At 37.9% G+C, this 21950-nt stretch overlaps 1 protein-coding gene across 3 annotated transcripts in view; it reads left to right on the top strand.

Moving 5' to 3' along the window:
- Positions 1-21950, top strand: part of CSMD3 (CUB and Sushi multiple domains 3) — a 1183531-nt gene that overhangs the window by 676292 nt on the left and 485289 nt on the right. For all 3 annotated transcript variants that reach the window (XM_075920204.1, XM_075920205.1, XM_075920206.1), the window contains 2 exons: positions 4340-4534; positions 19583-19721. In XM_075920204.1, the coding sequence (XP_075776319.1) occupies positions 4340-4534; positions 19583-19721 (334 nt within the window). The remainder of the gene's footprint in view (positions 1-4339; positions 4535-19582; positions 19722-21950) is intronic.

The raw sequence follows: 21950 nt of genomic DNA on the forward strand, positions 1-21950 counted from the left end.
GACGCTTTTCCGCAAAAAGTGCTTTTGCAGAAAAGCATTCATGCCAATCTAGACGCTCTGTTCCGAAAATGCTTTTAACGGAAAACTTTTCCGTTAAAAGCATTTCCGGAAAATCATGCCAGTCTAGATGTAGCCAATTTGTTTGGATGGTTAGGGCCTTTCAGGACCAAGGCAATACTTCAACAACAACAACAACAATTAACACATGAAAATTTAAAGTCTATGTTTCTTATCCTATGTTGTATGTTGGGCTCCTTCACTGTGATATAATTCTTCTGTTGTTTAAGAGCCCAATCCTGCAATTGCATGGTATTAGGGTTTACTGTTTTACTATCTTGAAAAAAGGTTAAGTTCTCACATCTGAGCTATTGCCCTATAAGTATAGTTTAAAACTACCCTTGTGAGTAAATGTTCACAGGATAGTTTTGAAGGCTCCCACTCTGAAAAGACATATACATTTTTTGTAACTTTATGCATTACAATTGTCCTGGAACTTTGGCAGAAATATCATGTAAAATTGAGATATAAACACAATCATAACTACTAATATTTTTCTGAAGGACTTAGTTTGCTTGTTTACAACTACTTCTCTCTACTGGGACTACAGCTGAAAAAGAAAATGTAGAGCAATTAACACAGCATAACTTTTAGTGAATTATATTTTTCTCCGGAACAGCAGCACTTCATTAATGATTAAGAAAGCTGATGGTTTAATATTTTAAGATCTTATAAGTTTAGCAGTCAAAAAAGATGTCTATTCACACTTGCCTTTCTGAAAGAATGCTAGTTTTCATCAACACTGAGCTTAAGCAATTAATAACAATGTACATTTACTGCCTTTCCGAAGTGATGCTTGTGGCGAATACTGTCACTAATAAGTTGTCAAAGTGTAATTGCACACCATTAAAGTTAAATTAGCTGTGACATATGTCATAGCAACTTGCTACATAACATTGCTGCCTTTACCATTTGGAGTTTTCTATCTTTCTGTATTTCAGAATTTGTTTTACTTTGACCAAGCTGTTTATTACACAAACTATTAAACCTACATTTGAATGAGATTATTTCATTCTTAGGGATTTATATAAAGAAGATTAATAAATTAAATTACAGTTTTTGTATTTGTTCATATGAAAATACATTTGAAATAATTACAAGTCACCAACAGAACATTTTTGTTTGTTTTCAAAATTTACAGAACACATAACTAGCCTTAACAAATACCAAATAAATAAGCTCCGCCAATTTTTCTGGAAGTAAGGTGTGCCAACTTTCATTTCCCAACAATTTATCATATTAAAGTGGTGAATCCTTAAAATATGAAAAGGCATCCTGAATAAAGTCCAGGCTATTGTATATTAATAAACAAACTGAAATATAATTTCCAAGTGGATTATTTTTGGTAAAACACATTGTTTGAATTCATGTAGGCTCTCCTGACTTTACTCTAGGGGACAAGGTGAATTAAGGGTGATTAAGAGAAGATTTGCTCTCTGCCAATAGCTGGAAATATTCCAGTCTGAATTGTAATAGGAACCTTTAATTTATACAGTATTTTTCCATTATATGTTTTATTTTTCCAGCTGAAATAAAAGTACTTGGAAACTTTAGACTATGGACCTTATACTCTTTTTACTTTTACACTTCTTGTACACTGGGTTACTATAATTGTTTAAATGGAATTGAATCCAATCTGGGTACAGAATTAGGGACCCTTTTTTTTTTTACCCGAGACAAATATCTGTCTGAAAAACTTAGCTGGTGCTTTTCAAAAAGAAGAAGAAAGAAAACCAAACAAAACAGAATTGGAATCTCTGCACAGAAAAAGAAAAAAATGGTGGGAAAAGAGAATGCTTTATTTATGATGTTTCTTAGCACATAGCAATCTCTTAAAGCATGTTTTGATAATATCTGAGGATCTGCTCTTATATATGCAACCAATGAGAACAGTACCTTGGTAATCAATATATTGACATACATTTTACAATAATATTGTTTAAAATAATATTTCTATATTTTACAATAGTGTTTAAATATCTTTCTTTTAAAGATTTTTTCTTTTGATTATGTTTATCAAAGAATTGGGGATGGAAGAGTAAAAATGAGGTTCTCCAGTTAGCATTATACGTACAAAAGACAGTTGTAAGAGCATCCCCATGTAAATTCTTACAAACAAATTATTTCTAAGTAATATTTTTAGCTCTGTCTTCTGTTCTATATTTTGAATTCTGTAAATGTGAGATCTCCATGTACTGATTTTTAATCTTCAAGGGCATATCTAGACTACATAGCTCCGTTGACAAAGCCATGTAGCTGAGTTGACTAGACATAGGAAAATTGAAGTGGCGATTTAAATAATCGCCACTTCATTTACGTCAAAATGGCCACCATGCTGTGCTGATCAGCTGTTTGGCGGCACAGTGTGGTAATCTGGACGCTCTGCGGTCAACAAGGGAAGACCTTGTCGACCGCTCCAGTAAACCTAATTTCATGAGGCATAATGGAGTGCTCGACAAGGGCTTCCAGACTACCACGCTGTGCCGCCAAACAGATGATCAGCACAACGTGGCGGCCATTTTGATGTAAATGAAGCAGCAATTATTTAAATCTCCGCTTCAATTTCTTATGTCTAGTCAACTCATCTACATGGCTCCATCAACGGAGCCATGTAGTCTAGACACCCAATAGCTGTGGTCTAGAGTATTTGTATTGTTCCAGTGAAAAGATACTTATTTGTGTCACATCCTTATGACCTACAGAAAATTATGCCCATTCTAGCATACATCTGTATGTCATCTAGTGCATTTAGAATCTAATAGTGACTGTTGAAGTCAGTGAAAAGTTCCTAATAACATCAGTGGACTTTGGCTCAATCTCACTGAGACGGGTTAGATATAATCGACTGGCCAAACAGATAAAGTAGGATCCAACAAGCATTAAGGTGCTCAACATCAAACAGTATCTTTCATCCAGATAATTCATGAGAAAATAAATACTTTTATTTTTTCCTCTTATTAATAGCTTTCTCTGCGAGTTAATGGAATGACAGAGAAAGACTGTTAATTTGATATGTATACTTTTTAGAAAATCATGAAAAAATGTGTATGGAGTTTTTATTAAGTGAAAATTAATGGTTTATTACTGTCCTGATAAAATTCTCCTTTGAATTTAAAAATGGATGCCTTTCTAGGCAGTGGATAATGAAACCATATCTGTAATACTGCAATTGTGGAATCCTCTTACATTTCCTTGCATAATACCCCATATTCAGATGTTAGAGTACTGTCCTGGATAGAAGGATGTGTCCCTGAAATATCAATTATAATTGGTGTTATACAGTATATTGGCATGCCAGTGAGCATAAATGTCATGAAAACTAGATCTATTGTGTATATCATTCATATATCTGAGCTTTCTTGAGAATATATTTCTCAATATCAAATGCCTATTTAAGGATATGCATGTGTGTCTGTCGTTCTGTTCAGTACTGGGGTTATATTAATGTTCTAGTTAGTGAGAAAAGGAAGTAGTCAGTAAATCTCATCACTAACAGCACAGACTGTATATATGGTTTATTTGGAGTTTAAAAAAGTCTATTTGCTTTCCCAGAAATTCCTGCTTATTTGAATGACATGAAGGCATACAATATATTCACATTTTCATCCCCACAGTTTACAATATTTCCCAAGTAAAAATTGAACTTTAATGGTATTTTATATTGCTGATTATTATGTTTCTCATTATTTTTGTAAGCAACATCTAAGAAATCTTTTTGCTAAACGCTAACTTACTTACATCAAAACATCCTACTTTATACCAGTACAGGCAGTCCCCAGGTTACATGGATCCGACTTACATCAGATCCCTACTTACAAACGGGGTGAGGCAACCCCGCACTAGCTGCTTCCCCCCAGCAGACCAGGTAGACGCGAAGCTAGCGCCTCCCCCAGCAGACCAGGGAGACACGGAGCAGCTTTTCTCAGCAGACACCTCAGCTTGAGAATAAAGGACTGAGGGAAGTGAGGTGTGGGAGAATAAAACTGAGCTCTGGAGAAACGTTTGGCTAGAGTTTCCCCTACAATATCTACTAGTTCCGACTTACATACAAATTCAACTTAAGAACAAACCTACAGTCCCTATCTTGGAGACTGCCTGTATATCTTTATTAAATGGAGGAATGACATACGGAGGTTTAATGAACTTCTGCCACAATGTCTGTATTTTTTTGCTTCCTTAGAACACATACAATTTGTATGGTTGTATTCAGCAGATAAAAAATGTCAACTTATTTGTAAGGTTTATTGCATTTTTTTCTTCCTCTTTTTCTTCTGTTTTAAAGCATTTGGTCATAATGAGTGTCCTGATCCTGGTGTACCAATCAATGCACGGCGTTTTGGTGACAACTTTCAATTAGGGAGTTCAATCTCAGTCATTTGTGAAGAAGGATTTATTAAAACACAAGGAACTGAAACAATTAGCTGTATATTAATGGATGGGAAAGTCATGTGGAGTGGACCTATCCCCAGGTGTGGAGGTAAGTGATTTTTTAATGCTATTGCCTTTCAGTTTAAGGTAATTTATCGCAACTTCTGTTAAGCAGTCATAGGGTAAAATTCATACATTTTTAAAAATTCATATTTTTAACTTCTACTTTAAAAAAAAATCATGCTTCATGCATTACTGAAGTCTCACTGAACTTCTGCAAAAAATGATTTTTATTCATCCTGAATATTTTGTAGTTAGAGTAAAATAATTACAATTAGTTTCTCTATGTCAATTTTCTCTAAAATGTATTGGGAAATTCTTTACTTCAAAGGTCAATTTAACTTTACTTGGAAAAAAAAGGCAGAAAATATGCTAATATATTACAAATATGGATGATAGTAACTTATTCAAATAATCTGTTTTTTTCCACCTGACATGTTACTTATTTTTTAAATACAGTTATTTAATTTTCCTTAAAGAATGAGTTAGCTATTAATAGTACAATTGGTAAAAACAAAAAATAAAGCAGCTTTTGATAGCAGAAATAGGCTTTGTTGATAACATTTAATTTTTTTGATATTTTGACTTTAAAATAGGTCTGTTGAAATAGAATATTTTTGTAGATCCCTAATTTCTCTTTAAAATGTTCTGAAAAAGATTGTAATATGATAACTATTTCTCTTTGGAGAGAAGACAAGAACTAAGATTCTGAGTCTTTGAAACCATTAAAGATTTTGGTTAATTCTTGGTTAGTGTAAATGGTTAGAATTACATTGAAGTCAGTGGAGCTACATTCATTTATACCAGTGGAGAATTTGGACTGTTTTTTTTTTAACTGACCGAGGAGTTGCTAATCCATGCAGTCACTACATTTTTAGTCAGCTCACTACATTGTATCTACCTTCATTTGCATTAACAGTTTTTGTCCTAAACTTGTTGAGGCGGGGAAGGATGTGCTGTTGTAAACTATTAATTCTCTGCTAGATTTCACTTCAGAGAGAGCTGCATTTCATATATGGGTGAAATGACTTAAATTCTTTTCCTGTTTCACAGGATTATTGACCATTAAAAAATGTTTATAAAGCAATTTGAGATGCTCAGGTGAAAAGAGCACTATAGATATATTGACTATTGTTAAATTTGACATCTTGTTCAATAACTGTTGAGATAAGTACAGTAAAGGAGAAATGAAATATGGCTGTTGATTATCCTGACACTCATTCTACAACAGCTCCTACCTGAACTTACAAGATAAAAAGCTCCAGAAACAGAAGGTCCTGACAGAAGTTTAAAAGGCAGAGAGGTAACAATTATTTTAGCCATCAATGAGCTCCTTCTATTTCTATGCTCTTGTAACAAGGTTTTAAAGAAGGCAGAGCAAAGTTTCTTATCAATTATTGCACAGTAAATTCACTGAGGAGTAGTTGAAGAAATTCCAAGGAGTACCATCTCCTGCATGTTTGAGACTTCAAAATCAGTTTTCAGACAAAATACAGGAGAATGTGCAGAAAGACAGTCTCCCTTTAGATGAAAGAAGCATATGGATAAAAACATAAGAACACTGTTGGGTCTATTGATTATCATTGACACAACATCAACTGACTCAACTGTCAAACTTGCCAGGTCTAGGTGGAGTCACTGTCATGTTATTTTGTTCATTTTTCACAAACAGATCTCAGTGGATATTACTTAGTTTCTCCAAAGTTCTTTTCTATATGCAGGGCTCTGTCTTGTCCCCTTTCTTTTTTAAATAATATATTTGATTAGTACAAGAAACTGTGAGAAGTTCTGAGCTTTGATGCTAATACTCGTAACAACTTCCATTTCTACACTTCTGAAATTTAGCACAGATGGTGTCATTATCATGTTAATCAACGTCTAGGAGAAATAAATGGCTAAATGGAAAAAGAGCTGGTTCAAGTTCAACCACATAAGATGTGATTTAATCCCTTGATGAACGCTTCCATTCTCCAACTTCTAAGGAATTGCAGAATCTGGTTTTGAATGGACTTGTCACTATTTTGGGGCAGCCAAAGAGGAACACTATTCAGATTTCCTTTCATATCTTCATTTGGGCCAACACTTATTCCTTTTCTTTGGTGGTGGATTTAGCAGAAGGCAGCAATAGTCCAGGTTTTTCTCCTGGGTTTCAGGACTTCTTCAATATGTAGTAGACAACTGCAGGGTTGGCCCGAACCATTCTAGCACCCCGGGCCCCGGGCACACGGCGCTGCCCCTGGGCATGCAGCGCATGCGTGGCCCTGCCCCCACCCAGCCCAGCAACATTGCACAGTGCCCCTCACAATCCGGTTCCCTGGGCTGTCGCCCGGTCAGCCCGTAGCTTGGGCTGGCTCTAGTCAACTGACTAAATCTGCTAAACCAACGGGTTCACATCATTCCAGTATTTCATGTTCTATGTACTGATTCCCTATCAGATTCTGGATGTGTTTTGAAGTAGGGGGTGTAATATTTACATCCATTTATAAACTGATAACCACAGAATTATCTCTATTCCATGGTATTATCTTCAGCAACGGAATTACCTCCCGAGAGAGATGAGGAGCCCAAGTCTTGCCATCTGTAAAAAACCATGTTATGCAGATTTCCCAGTACAATCTGTCTTTGCTAACAGTAGCCGTAGAAATACATTAGTGGCCTTGCTACCCTTCTGAGGTTAAACTACAATTTTGTTGGGGGAAAAATATATGTGATTCAATAAATTGTTTGCTGTATTCCACTGACTTCAGTTCTCAGTAATTTGAAAATTAGAATATTAGTTTAGGTGTTTAAACTTAGACTTGGGATTATAATTTTAGATACTTAGACTTAAAAATTTTAGCTCAGACCTTCATTATATAAAAAACCTTCTAACAAATTTAATGGGATTACGGTACATTCACTAATGCAAGAGCCTGCTATGCGAGTGTTATAAGTTTTGTCTCTACATTTTCAAACAATTTTTCATGTCTTATAGCTTCATAAAATCATTATTTTATGAGGTGCAGTCTAACGACTAGCAAATTGATTTTGTGTGCTTTTTTAGTGCCTTACATTTATTTATGTTGCTACCATTCTTCATGGAATTTATAATTCCTATGATAAAATAGTCAGGAATATTACCTGTGTATAATAGGATTAGTTATACAGGTTGACCACGTATATTGCTGGACCAGAGAGTGCTGGACTAGAAATGTTCAACCTGTACTAGATAATGTTAAGCATGTGTTTGCTGTAAAGGGATGTATTGCTGAATCAGGATCTGAGAGCACTTTCTGGTGCACTGAATAGAAAGTTTAGCAATATAAACAACAAGGCCTGGTTTATACAAGACCAGTCAGGTCGGCTTACTGTGTACAACTCCAGCTACACAAAATGTGCAGCTGAGGTCACTGTACCTTAAGCCAAGCTGTGGCAGCATACACATAGTGGGAGAGTAACAGGAGCAAGTGCTCCTGTTGGCTTCTCTTACTCCTTACAGAAAAGGGAGTACCAGACACCAGTAGGGGCTGCCCTCAGCATTTGACGCATGAGTCTATACTAGACCCACTAAATCGACTCTAGAAGATCTATGTCTGGAGCATCAATCTTGCAATAACTATAGATATGCCCCAAGAGAGCAGGTGATGATAAATGGAAGATGTCAAACCTAAGGCTCCATTCTTCTTTTACATAGGTTGAACCTCTTTATTTTGGCAACATTCATGGTCCAGAATGATTTTAATTGGCTGGATATCCACTTATCATGAATATGGACAAGTTTCCCATAGTTCCATAAAGTTTGTTTACAGCCGCCAGTCCTGGCTCTCAGTGTTCTGTGCTGTTATTTAGCTCTAATTTACCCAAAATGTCTTCTAAGAGCCCAATAAGCTATGGAAGTGTTAATAATGCTACTGGATAATATTGACCTCCTGTGGTTCAGCAAATTCTGGTTTGGCACCGGTCAGGTCCCGAATGTGCTAGACTAGAGAGATTCAGTCTATAGCCTCTTTCTTTTCACTGTGGAGATCATTTCTTCTCTCCTTCCTCTTAATCTCTTGGGGTTTTATTCACTTGCCCTGCTTGCTTTTTCTCCTTGCCTCTTCCTTCTGTTTCTTTCTTTTCCCTTCTCTGCCTTCTCCATTTCTCTTTCTTTGCTCCCAAGCACTGATATTTTTTTTCTGAAGAATCTCCTTGAATGCAGAGTAGTCTGAATATGGTGGTTTTCTCTGCAGCATGGCAAGGAGAGCTACCAAAGCTGATGCAAATCAGTATTTGGATAAGGTGCTTTTCCTTAATTTGTATGCATCTTTCCATCAGTTTTACCTATTGTATGACTTTTTTTAATGCCTATTAATCTTGAAAAGCTGATTAAACTTAACATTGTCAGGAACTGTTATAATTTTTTTCATTATGTTAATCACACACAAAACAATAATGCCACATTGATCTACTTTGTGGTTCATGAAGTTGAATGAAACTGCCCATGGAAATAAAAATTGATATATTCCATGATATATTGAGAAGCTATTCCATGGTATATTGAGAACACCTCAAAATGTCCAGCTTTGCACAAGGCAGACTGATGAAAGAATAATCTTAGGCACACATTATAATATACATTTGAATTCTCAATGGTAGCAGTAGGATTTATTCATTAGTTGCATAATTAGATATGTTTTTAAAAAGTGAAGATATAGATTAAAAATACACTAAAAGAGGAGCTTTATAAAGCACAATTTTGTCACCAATAGTGCAGTTGATATCGTGGTATATAATTGTCCACAAGGTTTTTTAAAACAAAACCAATGAACATTATTAATCAATTCAAATGTTTATCTTTATTTCATACAAGATTAAACCACTCCGCTTGTCTAGACCCCAGATAAATCATACTCTATCCAGGAAGGTAAAATGTTTAGGAAGGGAATTCCACTTGTAAATAAGAGCCAGTAAGTGGGAGCTTTAGGGTTCCTTTCCTGCCACATTAGTTACCTACTTGCTATTTCAGTCTGTGTAATCTAGAACCGTGGTCCCCAACACAGTGCCCGCGGGCGCCATGGCACCCGCGGGGGCATTTCTCGGCGCCCGCCAAGTGCTCAGGGTTGGCCTGGCCCCGGGCACGTGGTGCATGCGCGGTGCCAGAGCCGGCCCCGGGCGTGTGGCGCACTGTGAGCGTCGGCCCCGGGGGCACCGCGGATTCACCCCCCATGGAGCATGGAGGGGGGGGAGAAAGCGCTAGCGCCGGCCCCGGGTGCGCGTCGCTTGGGGGAGAGAGCACCAGCACCGGCCCCGGGCGTGCGGCGCTTGGGGGAGGGAGCGGGAGAGTGCTGGCCCCGGGCGCACAGCGCTTGAGGGGAGAGCGCCGGCCCCGGGATGCGGCTATGGCCCCCCCCCCCGGGCGCCCGGCGGGCGAACGGCCATGCCCCCTGCCGCCCGGCAACCCCAAATGGTTGGGGACCACTGATCTAGAATCACAGCTACGGGTTGCACCTTCCTAAATCGGGACTGTCAGTTACAGCAACATCTGTGGTTCGGCAAGTGGCCCTGGTGGTTAGAATCTGGCAGCAGAAGGGCTGGCAGCTGGAAGTCCTGCTTGGCTGGGAGCCCAGCAGGGCTGGCAGCAGCCTGGCATGGGAATTGGGGCAGCATCAACCCAGCAGAGAAGCTAGGGCCATATCAGGGATCACCTCAACCCGGAAGGAGCAGGGACCACCTCAACTCGGAAGGAAAGACAAGGCTGCAGCAGCCCAGCAGGGGAGCCAGAGACATGGCAGCCTGGCAGGGAATCTGGTGTTCTGTCCACCCGGCATGGAGGCGGGGAGGATGGCTATGAGTGCCTGGTAGGGGAGCCACAGCGGTGGCAGCTCTGTAGCCAGCCAAGCTGGGGCCAGAGGCTGGCAACCTGGCCAGGGCTGGGAGCAGAGTGACTGGCTGCTGCTGGAAGTGAAGCTGGTGATGAGCAGGAGGGCCAGTGGCTGGGTACCTTCCCATGTTCAGCAAATTCCTTTGTTTGGGATCGGTCAGGTTGCCAGGGTGCCAGACTAGGGAAGTCCAAACTGTACAACTATAGCACCCCGTGAAAAAGACTGGTACCAGTAGATATATGAAAATGTATACTCCATTCAGAAGTACTAGCTGCTTCTAGACACATGCCTCCTCAGAGGCTGCAAGCAGAAGTAGGGCAAACCAAAACTTTACATTTAAAGTGACAGCTTACAATTTTAACACAGTTTTCAATACATCTCAATTTCCATTTATGGCAATAACTTGGAATGATATTGTGTGAACTCATAGAGCATGTTCACAGACTCTTCTTTGATATTTCATATGGGCTCACTTTTGATTGAGAGATGTTTCACTGATGATAGCTTCTAGTTATACCATATTCCCAATATTTTAATTTTAGCTGGCTGATGACAGGGATAGATGTCAGTCAGCCACAAAAAGGGTTTAAAAAACAATAAGTCTTAAAACTTAGTAAAGAGGAGACAGGAGAAACTACTCCATTGTTGAGTTGACCAGAATGTTTTCTTTTTAAAAACTTAAAAAACATGAGCTTTTGTGACCTCACCCTACTTCTTCAGGTGAATGAAGTATTAAAGTTCTAGTTCCAAGATAAATAGTAGGGCATGGGAGGGGAGGGAAAGAAGGGGGGAAAAAGGGAGGGGAGTCAATTAGAGAGTTCTTGTTACATGAAGCCAATAGAGAAGGTGCAAATTTACTTAAGAACAATTTGCACCTTCTCTATCAGCTTCATGTAACACGAACACTCGAATGGACTTTTCCACCTTTTTTCCCTTTCTTCTCTTCCCTCTTCCCCCCCCCCCCCAACTATTTATTTTGGAACTGGATCTTTAATACTTAATTCATCTGAAGAAGTGGGTTGTGCCAATGAAAGCTCATGATACCATCTACATGTCTTGTCAGCCTTTATGGTGCTGCTAGACTAATTGTTGTTTTTCAAATACTACACTTGATCTTCCAGTTACATTCTAACTCAGCTACTCCTCTGAAGCTCTGAAGCTTTTGTTTTTAAAAGTTAGACAAACAAGTCTTGTATCTCTGTATAGCTGTGAATATGAATGACTCCTGGGTCTGGGAATTCAGAACACAGTGGTGGATTTCAAATTAAAAAATGATTCATGTACTGTACACATCAGGAAGAGCCATTTACAAGGGTGAGAGAGAATAGAATTTTTAAATGCCTTTATTATCCTTCCAAGCATGTAGATAAATTACTTTGAATGTATGTACCAATACTTTGTTAATACAATACTAAAAATTATACACTATACCATATTGTGCTAAAATACCAAGAATAGCAAGAGGTATTCAGAGTGTGTTTTAGAGGTAATCCTTAGTGTGAAGTTAAAAATAAAAAGTGTCTTGCACATTTTATGAGAAAATGCTGATTTTAACAAGTGTGAGAAAGTTGAATTCTTACTGTGGTAATGCATTGACTCAAAATAATACCATCTGCTGGTCCTATTTTTGTTGATTTATTATTCAGTTGGTAAGCTCCATATGTGTTATGAATATGCTTACACAGTAATACACACTAAAATGTAGTAAAGATACAATGTTAGGCCCGTGATTGCTGATGTCCTTAGGCATGTAAATGCCACACTGTTTTGGCTGATAAAGTAGAAAGAGCATGGAATCATAAGGTTTACATTCTAAATATAAGGAATCAAATCTTTAATTCATCACTCAGTTTAATACTGCAATGCAGGAATAAAATAATTGAAACTTATTTAAAATTAGGTAGGCATAGTTCTCAAAACAAAGTAATTTTGAACTTATTACAGAATTTACAAAATGTTTTTGCTCACGAAGAAACTATTTTATTTTTGCTATACACAGTCAGATATTTAATTAAATTACAGTGTCTAGGAATTGTACACTGCTGCAATTGGGAGTTTTGTCATTAAAATAGAAAAAAGACAGAGCCCTATGTTCTTCAGAACATAAAATATTTTGACTGTAGTTAATCATTTTAGAACAGGAATTTTCCTATTTCTTTAGGAACATGAGAATATAAACATATGCATCATGCCTCATGACCTCCAATTCTTGTGTTATAAGGAACAATATATCCCCTTTATAATGAAGAGATCAAGTGCTGGAATCTCTGAAAAATTTTACAAAACAGAGCTGTGTAAGTTCATATATATCATGTCATCTAATCATGACTAATAGATGACTTACATGGAGTATGAACAGAAATAATCACTGCAGAGATTAAAAAAAAACTATGGACACTGTGTATAGCAAAAATACATTTTTTTTGGTCAAAAGGTCATTTGAAGAGCCAGCTTAGGAAAATGGCCTAAAGAGGGAAAGTACTAAGGTATAAAGCTTAAGAGAAGGAATTCTCTTTCAGAGAATACGATTAGCAGCTGAAGATCTAGATCTTAAGATGCCTTTGAAGCTCATTAAAGCTAATTTTGGCTAGATCAAAACCTTAATTAGCAACTAAACCAGTAAATCTATCACTTGTTTATAGTTCATTTGGCCCTAAGAATAATGCTAACAGGTTCACAGATACAAACAAAAGAATTAGTTAACTAAATATTTACTTTAACAAATTGTATTTACCTAAGGACTTTGTAAATCCCCCCAGAGGCTGGCTGTTTATGTTATATTTTTAACTTCAGCAAAAGTGCAAGCTTCTAACCATTAGCAATCATAAACTATACAGGATTATGCATGAATTTCCCTAGGGTAATTTTCATATAAGTGTGAGGTTAATTGTTGCTGGATCACCTCCACAGCTCTCCTGGCAAAATTCTCTTTACATATTTAGTTCAGTTATCACTTATGTAATATGGTAAGAAGGGCTGGAATAGGTTAATTTTTATTTTTTTATTATATAAGGTAAATGTGGTGTTTTATTGCTGAAGAGTTTTGTAAGGGCTATATTGAACATTTGTCCTCAGCATTGTCTCTCACAGGCAGGTACTCAGGGAAGTTATTGTGATTCACAGTCACAGGTCTTTTGCTCTGGGACAACTTAATTTACTGTAGATCTGGAAAAAAGTACTATTTTCCTCCTCCATGGTGTTTGGTGAGCTCTTCTGGCTAATGTGTTCTCAGAGTTGGTTTATATTCATTTACTTGCTTGTGCAAGTCACTGATCAGCAGGTGTTACATGTCCCCCTCCATGTCTCACTAACAGAAGATATGAATAAGAATGGTAAAAAAATCTCCATCAAAGCTTTTTTTGCAACAGGAGACTGGGGTTTTGTCAAAATTAGTTTCTTCCTGGAAATCTTAACATTTTGTTGAAAAAAATCAAAATTTTTAGTTTTCATTTTTTTCTATCCATAACTTGACATTTTCTGTAAACAAACAAAAATATTTTTTACCCTGACCCTAGATATGAGTATGGAACAACTTGGCTCTTTAGTTAGTTCATACTGTAGGGATACAAAGAGATCTTAGGTATCTAACTGCCACATTGAGTGCCTAAAATGCAACAATTAGCACCATAGGCATTCACAAAACCACCTTTCGGTGGCCACCCAACTCTGTAGGTGACTAAAGCCTCTAAGTGTCCACTTTTCCACTGGAAAAATCTCTAGGCACCTACATTTTTGCTGGTGAGCATGCACAAAAGTTCGATGGCTAGCCTGGCAGAGACATCAAACACCAGGAGTAGTTTTATAGTTGCTAATCCTAAACAGAGATATGCATCAATCATGGTCCTAGAATTAGGTTCCAAACTTCCTTTAAAAAGTGCAGCTTAAACCACGTCTCCCTCTTGGGTAGTTCCTGCAGGCTGGTTTACATAACTCTCTACTCAATGTGCTCATTTCTGTGAATATTTTAGGTGCCTAAATCCCTTAATACATTGTATAGTGAGATTGGGCACCTAACTCAGGTTTATGAATTCTACAAAGCAGCCAGATGCTTAAAAGTTAGGTGCTACAACTGATGATTCCTCTTGGAATCTAACCCTCACGCTATCAATCCATAGTGTAGTGACCATCACACGGTGTTGATGGTAGGGGGAATAGAAGTAGCACAAAGACTATTCTCCCTCCCACGGTTACAATCCATACTGCTCTGATGAGGCTGCACATGGAGTGGATGGTCTTACATATCTGTGTCACTTTATTGGGACCATTGACAATCTGTACGTCCATTATTCCACACCTCACAACCATTTTCTCTGCTATAGCTCTTTACTAATCAAGGTCTTATAATCTGAGTAAGGAGGCCTTAGATTTAATTCCCATCAAAGGTCATAAAATCACTGTTCAGCAACATAAGTCTCAACCAAGAACCTGGTATTGCTGCCTGCCCAGTCATGCTCCTAGCTCCTTATACAGTACTTTGGTCCCAGGCTAATGCATTTTAATTTAAAATAAAGAAGAAAAATGGCCCAACCCTGCAGCAAGTCCTATCAAATCAGTGGCTGGGTTCACTCAAGGCCACCAAGCTTTTCAATCAAACACTGTAAGAAAAAAACAAAAAATGGTCTGGTAGCACTTTATAGACTAACAAAACATGTAGATGGTATCTCGTGTTTTCTTGGGCACAGCCCACTTCTTCAGATGACCGGTCATCTGTAGAAGTGGGCTTTGCCCACAAAAACTCATGATACCATCTACATGTTTTGTTAGTCTATAAAGTGCTACCAGACCATTTCTTGTTGTTTTTTTCTGTACAGATTAACTCGGCTACCCCCCTGAAGCTGTAAGAAAAATGTCATCATTGGAGTAAGGAACTAAAATCACTTCCTTGAAAATGCAGCATTTTAATTAAGAAAAATAAAAAATCTGTTAATTTAATGATCAGTTTCCTCCTTGACTATGTTTTCTGCAGGGCAAGGTATTTTTTGCTTCATTATTTTTTTTCCAAAAGGTAAAACAGGTGCATAATACAAGCTTGGGTCACCATATTGTATATGTGTATAATTCATAAGCTGTTTAGCATTACAATACCCACTGTCAAGTTCTGGAATGACATAATTATTTGTATCTATTTATAAAATTTTAATGGCACTAATAAAATAGAATTACTACATGTGGAGGATTTTAGAAATTTCACTCAATTATTTTCTATCTAGGGAGAATATTAGGCCTTTCCCAAAACAAATAATAATAAAAAAGCACACAAGACATTCTGCAGCAGTGATTTTCCTCCCTGAGGTATATGGAGGAAGATGATCTCATTTAAGCCCCTTCTGTGTCTAATGGACTGATGATGTGGAAAGATTGTCTCCCATTGTTTTCTTGCTCTGGAAGTTTTCTCCACCCACCTATTCTTTCCATCGTTCTTTTTTTTTAATTTTGGTGTCAGGGAAAGAAACTTCATTTTTGCAGCACATGTAGTGATGATAGCCTCTCAAAAGATACAGTAATCAGGATTGGACAATATATTGTGCAATTGTATAGATTCATAAACTGAAAGAATCTGGATTTCTAAAACTGAACAGACTTTCTAGGACAGTGGTGTCTGGACTTCTATCATGTTTTCCCTTACATGTAATGGAATCTTTCCACACCTCCTCTCCATTACAGCACAGCTGTCTCAGTAGAGGATCTTAGACTGAAGATGTATCTGGAGGATGAAATAGTGATGTGGGTAGAGCTGAGGCTAGAGGCAGAGCTGGCCTGGGGGCAGAAAATGATGGAAGGGCTGGGCTTGGGGTGCAGTAGGCAGCAGAGTGAAGTTGTGGCTTCGACTGGAGCTGGCCTGAGGACAGAACAGTGGTCAGGGTGGAGCTGGTCTGAGGATAGAGCAGGGGATTGAGTGGAGCTGTGGCTGGGGCCAGTACTAAGCTGTGGGTGTTGCAGAGCTGTGGCTGAGAAGGGAGCAGAGCATGGGGCAGACAGGTTGGATCTCCAACTGGGGCCAGAGTGAAGTTGGGTGGAGCTCCCTTCTCACCTTCCTTGGAAGCTGGCCCAAACCCCACCTTACACCCCCAAACCTTCCTGTCTGCCCCACACATTTTCGGGACCTTTGTTGTAGGGACGTTTCTGGCAGATCTGCCTCTAGAAATGGTTGGAAAAAAGTCTGCAAAGCTACCTTGCTTTTGTGATATTTTCTTTCTTCCTGATCTAGTTCTGGGTAAACACCACAATAATAATCATTTCAGAATCATAAGGCTTCACAATTGGTATTTTTTTCCCAATGAGAATCATTGCCCATTCAAAGCTGCATAGCTCTCTTTCTCCTCTTCCTGGTTAACTGCCAGAATGAAACTCTGGGCCAGAAAAACACTGGAGATTTTCAGTGTATCCCTTTTATCATTTTTCTCTGACTAATTAAAAAAATCTCATTTCTGTGCTAAGAAGTTGAATCAGAGAATCATAAATCAAAGAAGATTACGGTTGGAAGAGAGTCAGTGTTCCCTCTAAGATGCACAGCAGCACAGTTCACAGGTAACTAATCAGCCCCACCCAGTCAGAGGCTCAGGGCTCAATGCATGGAGCTGACTAACTGGGCAGGACTGATTAATCACCTTTGAAGCTGCACTGCTGCACAGTTTAGAGAGAACACTGGAAGAGATCTCAAAATAATTTAATCCATACTCCTACTCAATATAAATGGCCTTAAAACCCCTTTAAGAATGGCAATAACCCCACATCTCTAAGCAACCCTTCCCAGTGCTTCATCACCCTCTTAGGGAAATATTTTTTTCTTAATATCCAACCTTGATTTCCCCCACTTCAGCTTGAAACCATTGCTTTTTGTTCTGTTACCTGTGACTACTGAGAATAGCCTGGCTTAATTCTCTTTGGAACCCCTCCTTCAAATTGTGTCAACCTGCTATTTAATCCCTTCTCATTTTTTTTTTTTTGCAGACTAAATAAACCCAGTTCCCTCAGCCTTAAGTCTGAAGACATATGCCCCATAATCAATTTTGTCACCCTCCACTGGATTTTCTCCAGTTTGTCCACATCCTTTCTGTAGTGGAGGGCCCCAAAATTTGGTGCAGTACTCCAGATGTAGCTTGACCAGTGCCAAAAAGAGGAGAATAATCTCTTCCTTCGATCTGCTGTCAGTGCTTCAACTAATGCAGTCTAATATGCCACTAGCTTTCTTAGCAACAAGGGCACACTATGAACTCATATCTCATTTCTTATCTTCTAGAATTCCCAGATCTTTTTTATTTCAGAACTGTCACTTAACCAATTGATCCCTGGCCAATAGCAGTGCATGGGGTTTTTCTTTCCTAAATTCAGGGCTCTGCATTTGTTCTTGTTGACACTCATAAGATTTATTTTTGCCAAAGCCTCCAGTTTGTCTCTGGACCCTATTCCTACCCTCCTGCACATCTATCTCTCCCCCATTCATCAACTTGCTGAGTTTGCAATATGCAATCCATGCCATCATCCAGATAATTTATGAAGATGTTAAACAAAACTGGCCCCAGGACTGACCCCCGGGGCACTCCTCTTGATACTGGCTTCCAACTAGTCATTGAATCATTGGTCATTAACCATTGAAAGTACTTTGCTCCTGACATAGGAAAAGAGCAAGCACAACATTCCTAACAGAATTAGCACTGCAATCAAAAATGACTGAAACATTTCATAGACTTAAATTGAGGGTTGGAAGTATCTTTCACATCTGCGGAATCAAAGATAATGAAATAATTCAATAGACCATCAACCTTGGAGGCTCCTTTTTTTTTCTTTTTTTTTCTGAATTATCCAGAATTTGCTAATTAGTTTTACCATTTAATGTATGCTACTCATGGACATTTGTTTAGGGAACTACAGTGAGCTATAATTCAAACTTTCTATTTAATAGTTAGATTGTCATCATGATTGCAATGTCATCAAGCCACAGTAAAGCTTTAGTTATAAATTCTCAGGTGGAATTATGTTGATTATAATGAAACTTTTCTTAACCCACATGCACTCAATTGTATCTGAGAATAATATTTATATTTATACCTACAAAATATTTTACAAATCTTTACCTACTCCTCGGAACATCACCGTGAGATTGGTAAGTATCCCCTTTTTACATATGGGGAATTTGTTCCACAGAAAAGACAAGTGACTTATACAAATTACACAAAAGGTCAAAGTCAGCTGGAGTCAGCAGGTCCTACCTTGTCCACACCCAGTATTTTAAAGACTGAAATTCAAGCTTCTCCATATCTTTTTCAAAAGGCATAGTTACATTAATAAGGTGTATCTAAGAGGATATAAAAATGAGTAGTCCTGTGGCACCTTCATGTATATATTGTATCATGACTTTTGAGCTTTTGTGGCAAAACCCACTTCCACTTCCTGAGATAAACTTGAGTGTGTGTGTGTCTGTGTATAGATAGAGAGATAGATAGCCTCTAAGCCCTAGTCTACACTAGGGAGTTATTTTGAAATAACCTCCCTTATTTCAAAATAATAAGTAGCCACAATACCAAGCCCAGGCTGGTTATTTTGAAATCTATATTCCTGCAGGGAATAATGCTTATTTTGTAATTGTTATTTCAAAATAGCATTCGTGTAGATGCTCCTGTGCTGCTATTTTGAAATAACTACTCCTCAGAGTGATTCAAAGTAATTACTCCCCATTGATTCCTGTGGCTCTAACTCAAGGTAGTGCATCCACAATAATGGAGCCTACCTTGAACTAATTTCGAGGCTTCCCCATAGTGTGGAAACACTATTTCCATTTTGTTATTTCGGGAGTTATTACATTAATTTTAGTTATTTTGAAATAGTTTCCTAGTGTAGACATTCCCTAAGGTGCTACAGAACTACTAGTTTTTAAAGTTACAGATTAACACAGCTACCCCTCTAAGACTAAAAGGATATATTTAAAAGGAGTGCATTCAGATGGTCTGTTCTTATCTTTGGGATGATAAATTGTATTTATTATATTAAAATGGAGCAATCATTGTCAATGTTTACAACATATGTATGATTTGGTTTTTTTCACCTTTGATCTTGCATTTGATCTTGCATTGTGTGGTTGGCCTCAAGTGTCTTACAAAGTAGGCTTGGGGCTTAAGATATTGGGGGAAAAAAACTTAAATGCCTTGGTATTATAATAATAATTAATTTAAAACATCAGTTTTAATAAGGGTGACAATGTTAATCTACAAGATGTAAATCTCCATTATTCTATTCTCTCTATCTTTTTTTTTAAGCTCCATGTGGTGGGCACTTTTCATCTCCCAGTGGAGTAATCCTCTCTCCAGGCTGGCCTGGGTACTACAAAGACTCCTTGAATTGTGAGTGGGTGATTGAAGCAGAACCAGGACACTCTATCAAAATTACATTTGAAAGGTCTTGACAAATGTTTTTCCTATTTGATATGTTTTTCTAATGTTACCCATAAACGGAAGTTATTTTCTGTGTTGTATAGTCCATTTATAGTTTGATAAGAGTAGTTGGGGATTTTGCCTTATTGGGAAGGATTTTCAAAAGCCACCAAGTGCCCTCAGAGCATAAATTCTGCTGGCTTTTATTGTTCTCCTAAATCACTGCAGACCTTTTTGAAAGCCCTCTTTTTGTTTTTAATTTTAGCTTGAATTTCCCAATTTAAACTTTTCATGTACCTAAAACGATTTTTTGTCTGATAACATGTTACTACTGTTCAGCTATACATGTGTGCCCTTTTCTTTTATAGAGATGTTTTATTCATTTTATGTATAAAGGCCTCCAGTTATGTTTTAATTGTTTCTAAAATACTGATCCTGTAATGGGATCTGTGTAGAGCTCAGTCTGACTGCATGGGTAATGTTAAATTGATTCTCAAATGGTATTGTTGTTTGACATTATTGATATGAGTGTATTCGACTCTACCATATAAAACATCTGTTTAATAAGGAAAACGTTAAGACCACCTGAGTATTCAAATTATAAATTACTTATCAGCAAAACTATTTAACATTTTATTTAACTACTTCCCTAATAAAACAAGTTTCACGTTGACATACATCACCTTTCAAACCAAAGAGCCTATTGCATGTCTCAATATTAGCCCAAGCTTTCGGTTTTCAGTTTCTAATCTTTCCCATCAACATGCAAGTTGAAAATCCTGACTCCTCTGAACTCAGGTCAGGACTTCTCCCATGTGATAATCATAAATAAAACTGTTAGGACAGATAGTTGTGTGTCTATATATAAGAGACACCTCTTTAAGTAGATTTCCATGCTCCCACAAAAACGTAAAGAATTCTCCCAGATCCCAGAGATATAAATCCCTCAGGAACGTGGAATTCTACATGTTGAGGGGAGGGCAAAGCAAAGCCATTACCTCACTTCCATTGCTTCCATTCTCTCTCCAGAAGAGGAAAAGAAGCTTTTGGGAAATTGTTCCTGCCTTTTGTTTAAACTGCATTAAAATAAAGCAAAAGTAGCTTTAATTCACAAAAAATAGTAAACTATCTGCTATATTTTGTCAGATGGGTGTGGACTCTTAGAGTAGGAGCAAGACTTTTTCTGCATATTATAATCTTAAATAAGCCAAATGGTGAGCTGATGTTAAAGGGGGATTTGTGGGAATTTTTGAAGTGAGAAGGCACACATATCATGTCAATAACTTTATGATGGATTTACATGATATATCATGGCCATCCAACTGAAATACATCATGCTGGAGTCACAAAAGAACTTCAGCACCTGACTGCCACATTAGCCACCTAAATCCCACAATAAGGCACCACTGGGAGTCATAAGACATCTGCTTAATTGTCACCAAACCATGCAGGCACCTAAAATTGCAGTAAAATCATGCCTCTGAGGACATGCACAGCAGCCCCATGTCTGGTGTCTACATACCTAAGCTCCAGAGACATGAAAAACTTGAGAAGATAAGCATTCCTCTGCCTAACTTTTTTGTGTGGCATGATCTAGTAAGTGTGTTCAGAGCTCTCCTACTTGATCAGATAGATGAGCTTATATAAAATGGTGTGTGTGGCGGGGGACAAAATAATGCCTTTGTAATCTTTAGGTGAGTGGTGGCTATGGTACTTACCTGGGATTTAGGAGACCCCTGGTTCCAGTCCATTCTCCACCAGAAAGGAGAAATTATTTGAATTTTAATCTCTCAAAATTAGTTCAAAAAGTTCCACAGTTGTTAATTATCAGAAAGAAAGCAAAATAACAAGAGCACCAGGATTTTGAGTCTTTCACTTCCCAGATGACTAATCTAAGAACCAGGCTACAAAGTCATCACATATGCATGTTTGCTTGTTCTCTCTCTTTCTCCAAATAATAATTTCAATATTAGGTCTGAGTGAGATGAAAGCAAGTAAGAGAATGATTCTGTAGCTTGGTGCTTAATAAAATGGGATACCCTGGAGTGAGGATCCCTGATACATTTTAAAATGTATACATTTAAAAAAGCTAACTGTGGCCTTCACCTCTTGGTGTGACAGATACTAGTTCAAACCTCTTCCTCTTCCTAAAATAGACTTGAAGTGGGGCCTCCCTCATATGCTACCATCAGACTAAAACTAGGTGCCAAACACCAAGAGATGGTTTGCATCTGAGAATCCCAAGTGGAAGGAG

The sequence above is a fragment of the Pelodiscus sinensis genome, chromosome 2 (genome assembly GCF_049634645.1).
Source record: "Pelodiscus sinensis isolate JC-2024 chromosome 2, ASM4963464v1, whole genome shotgun sequence".
NCBI classification, from domain to species: Eukaryota; Metazoa; Chordata; order Testudines; family Trionychidae; genus Pelodiscus; species Pelodiscus sinensis.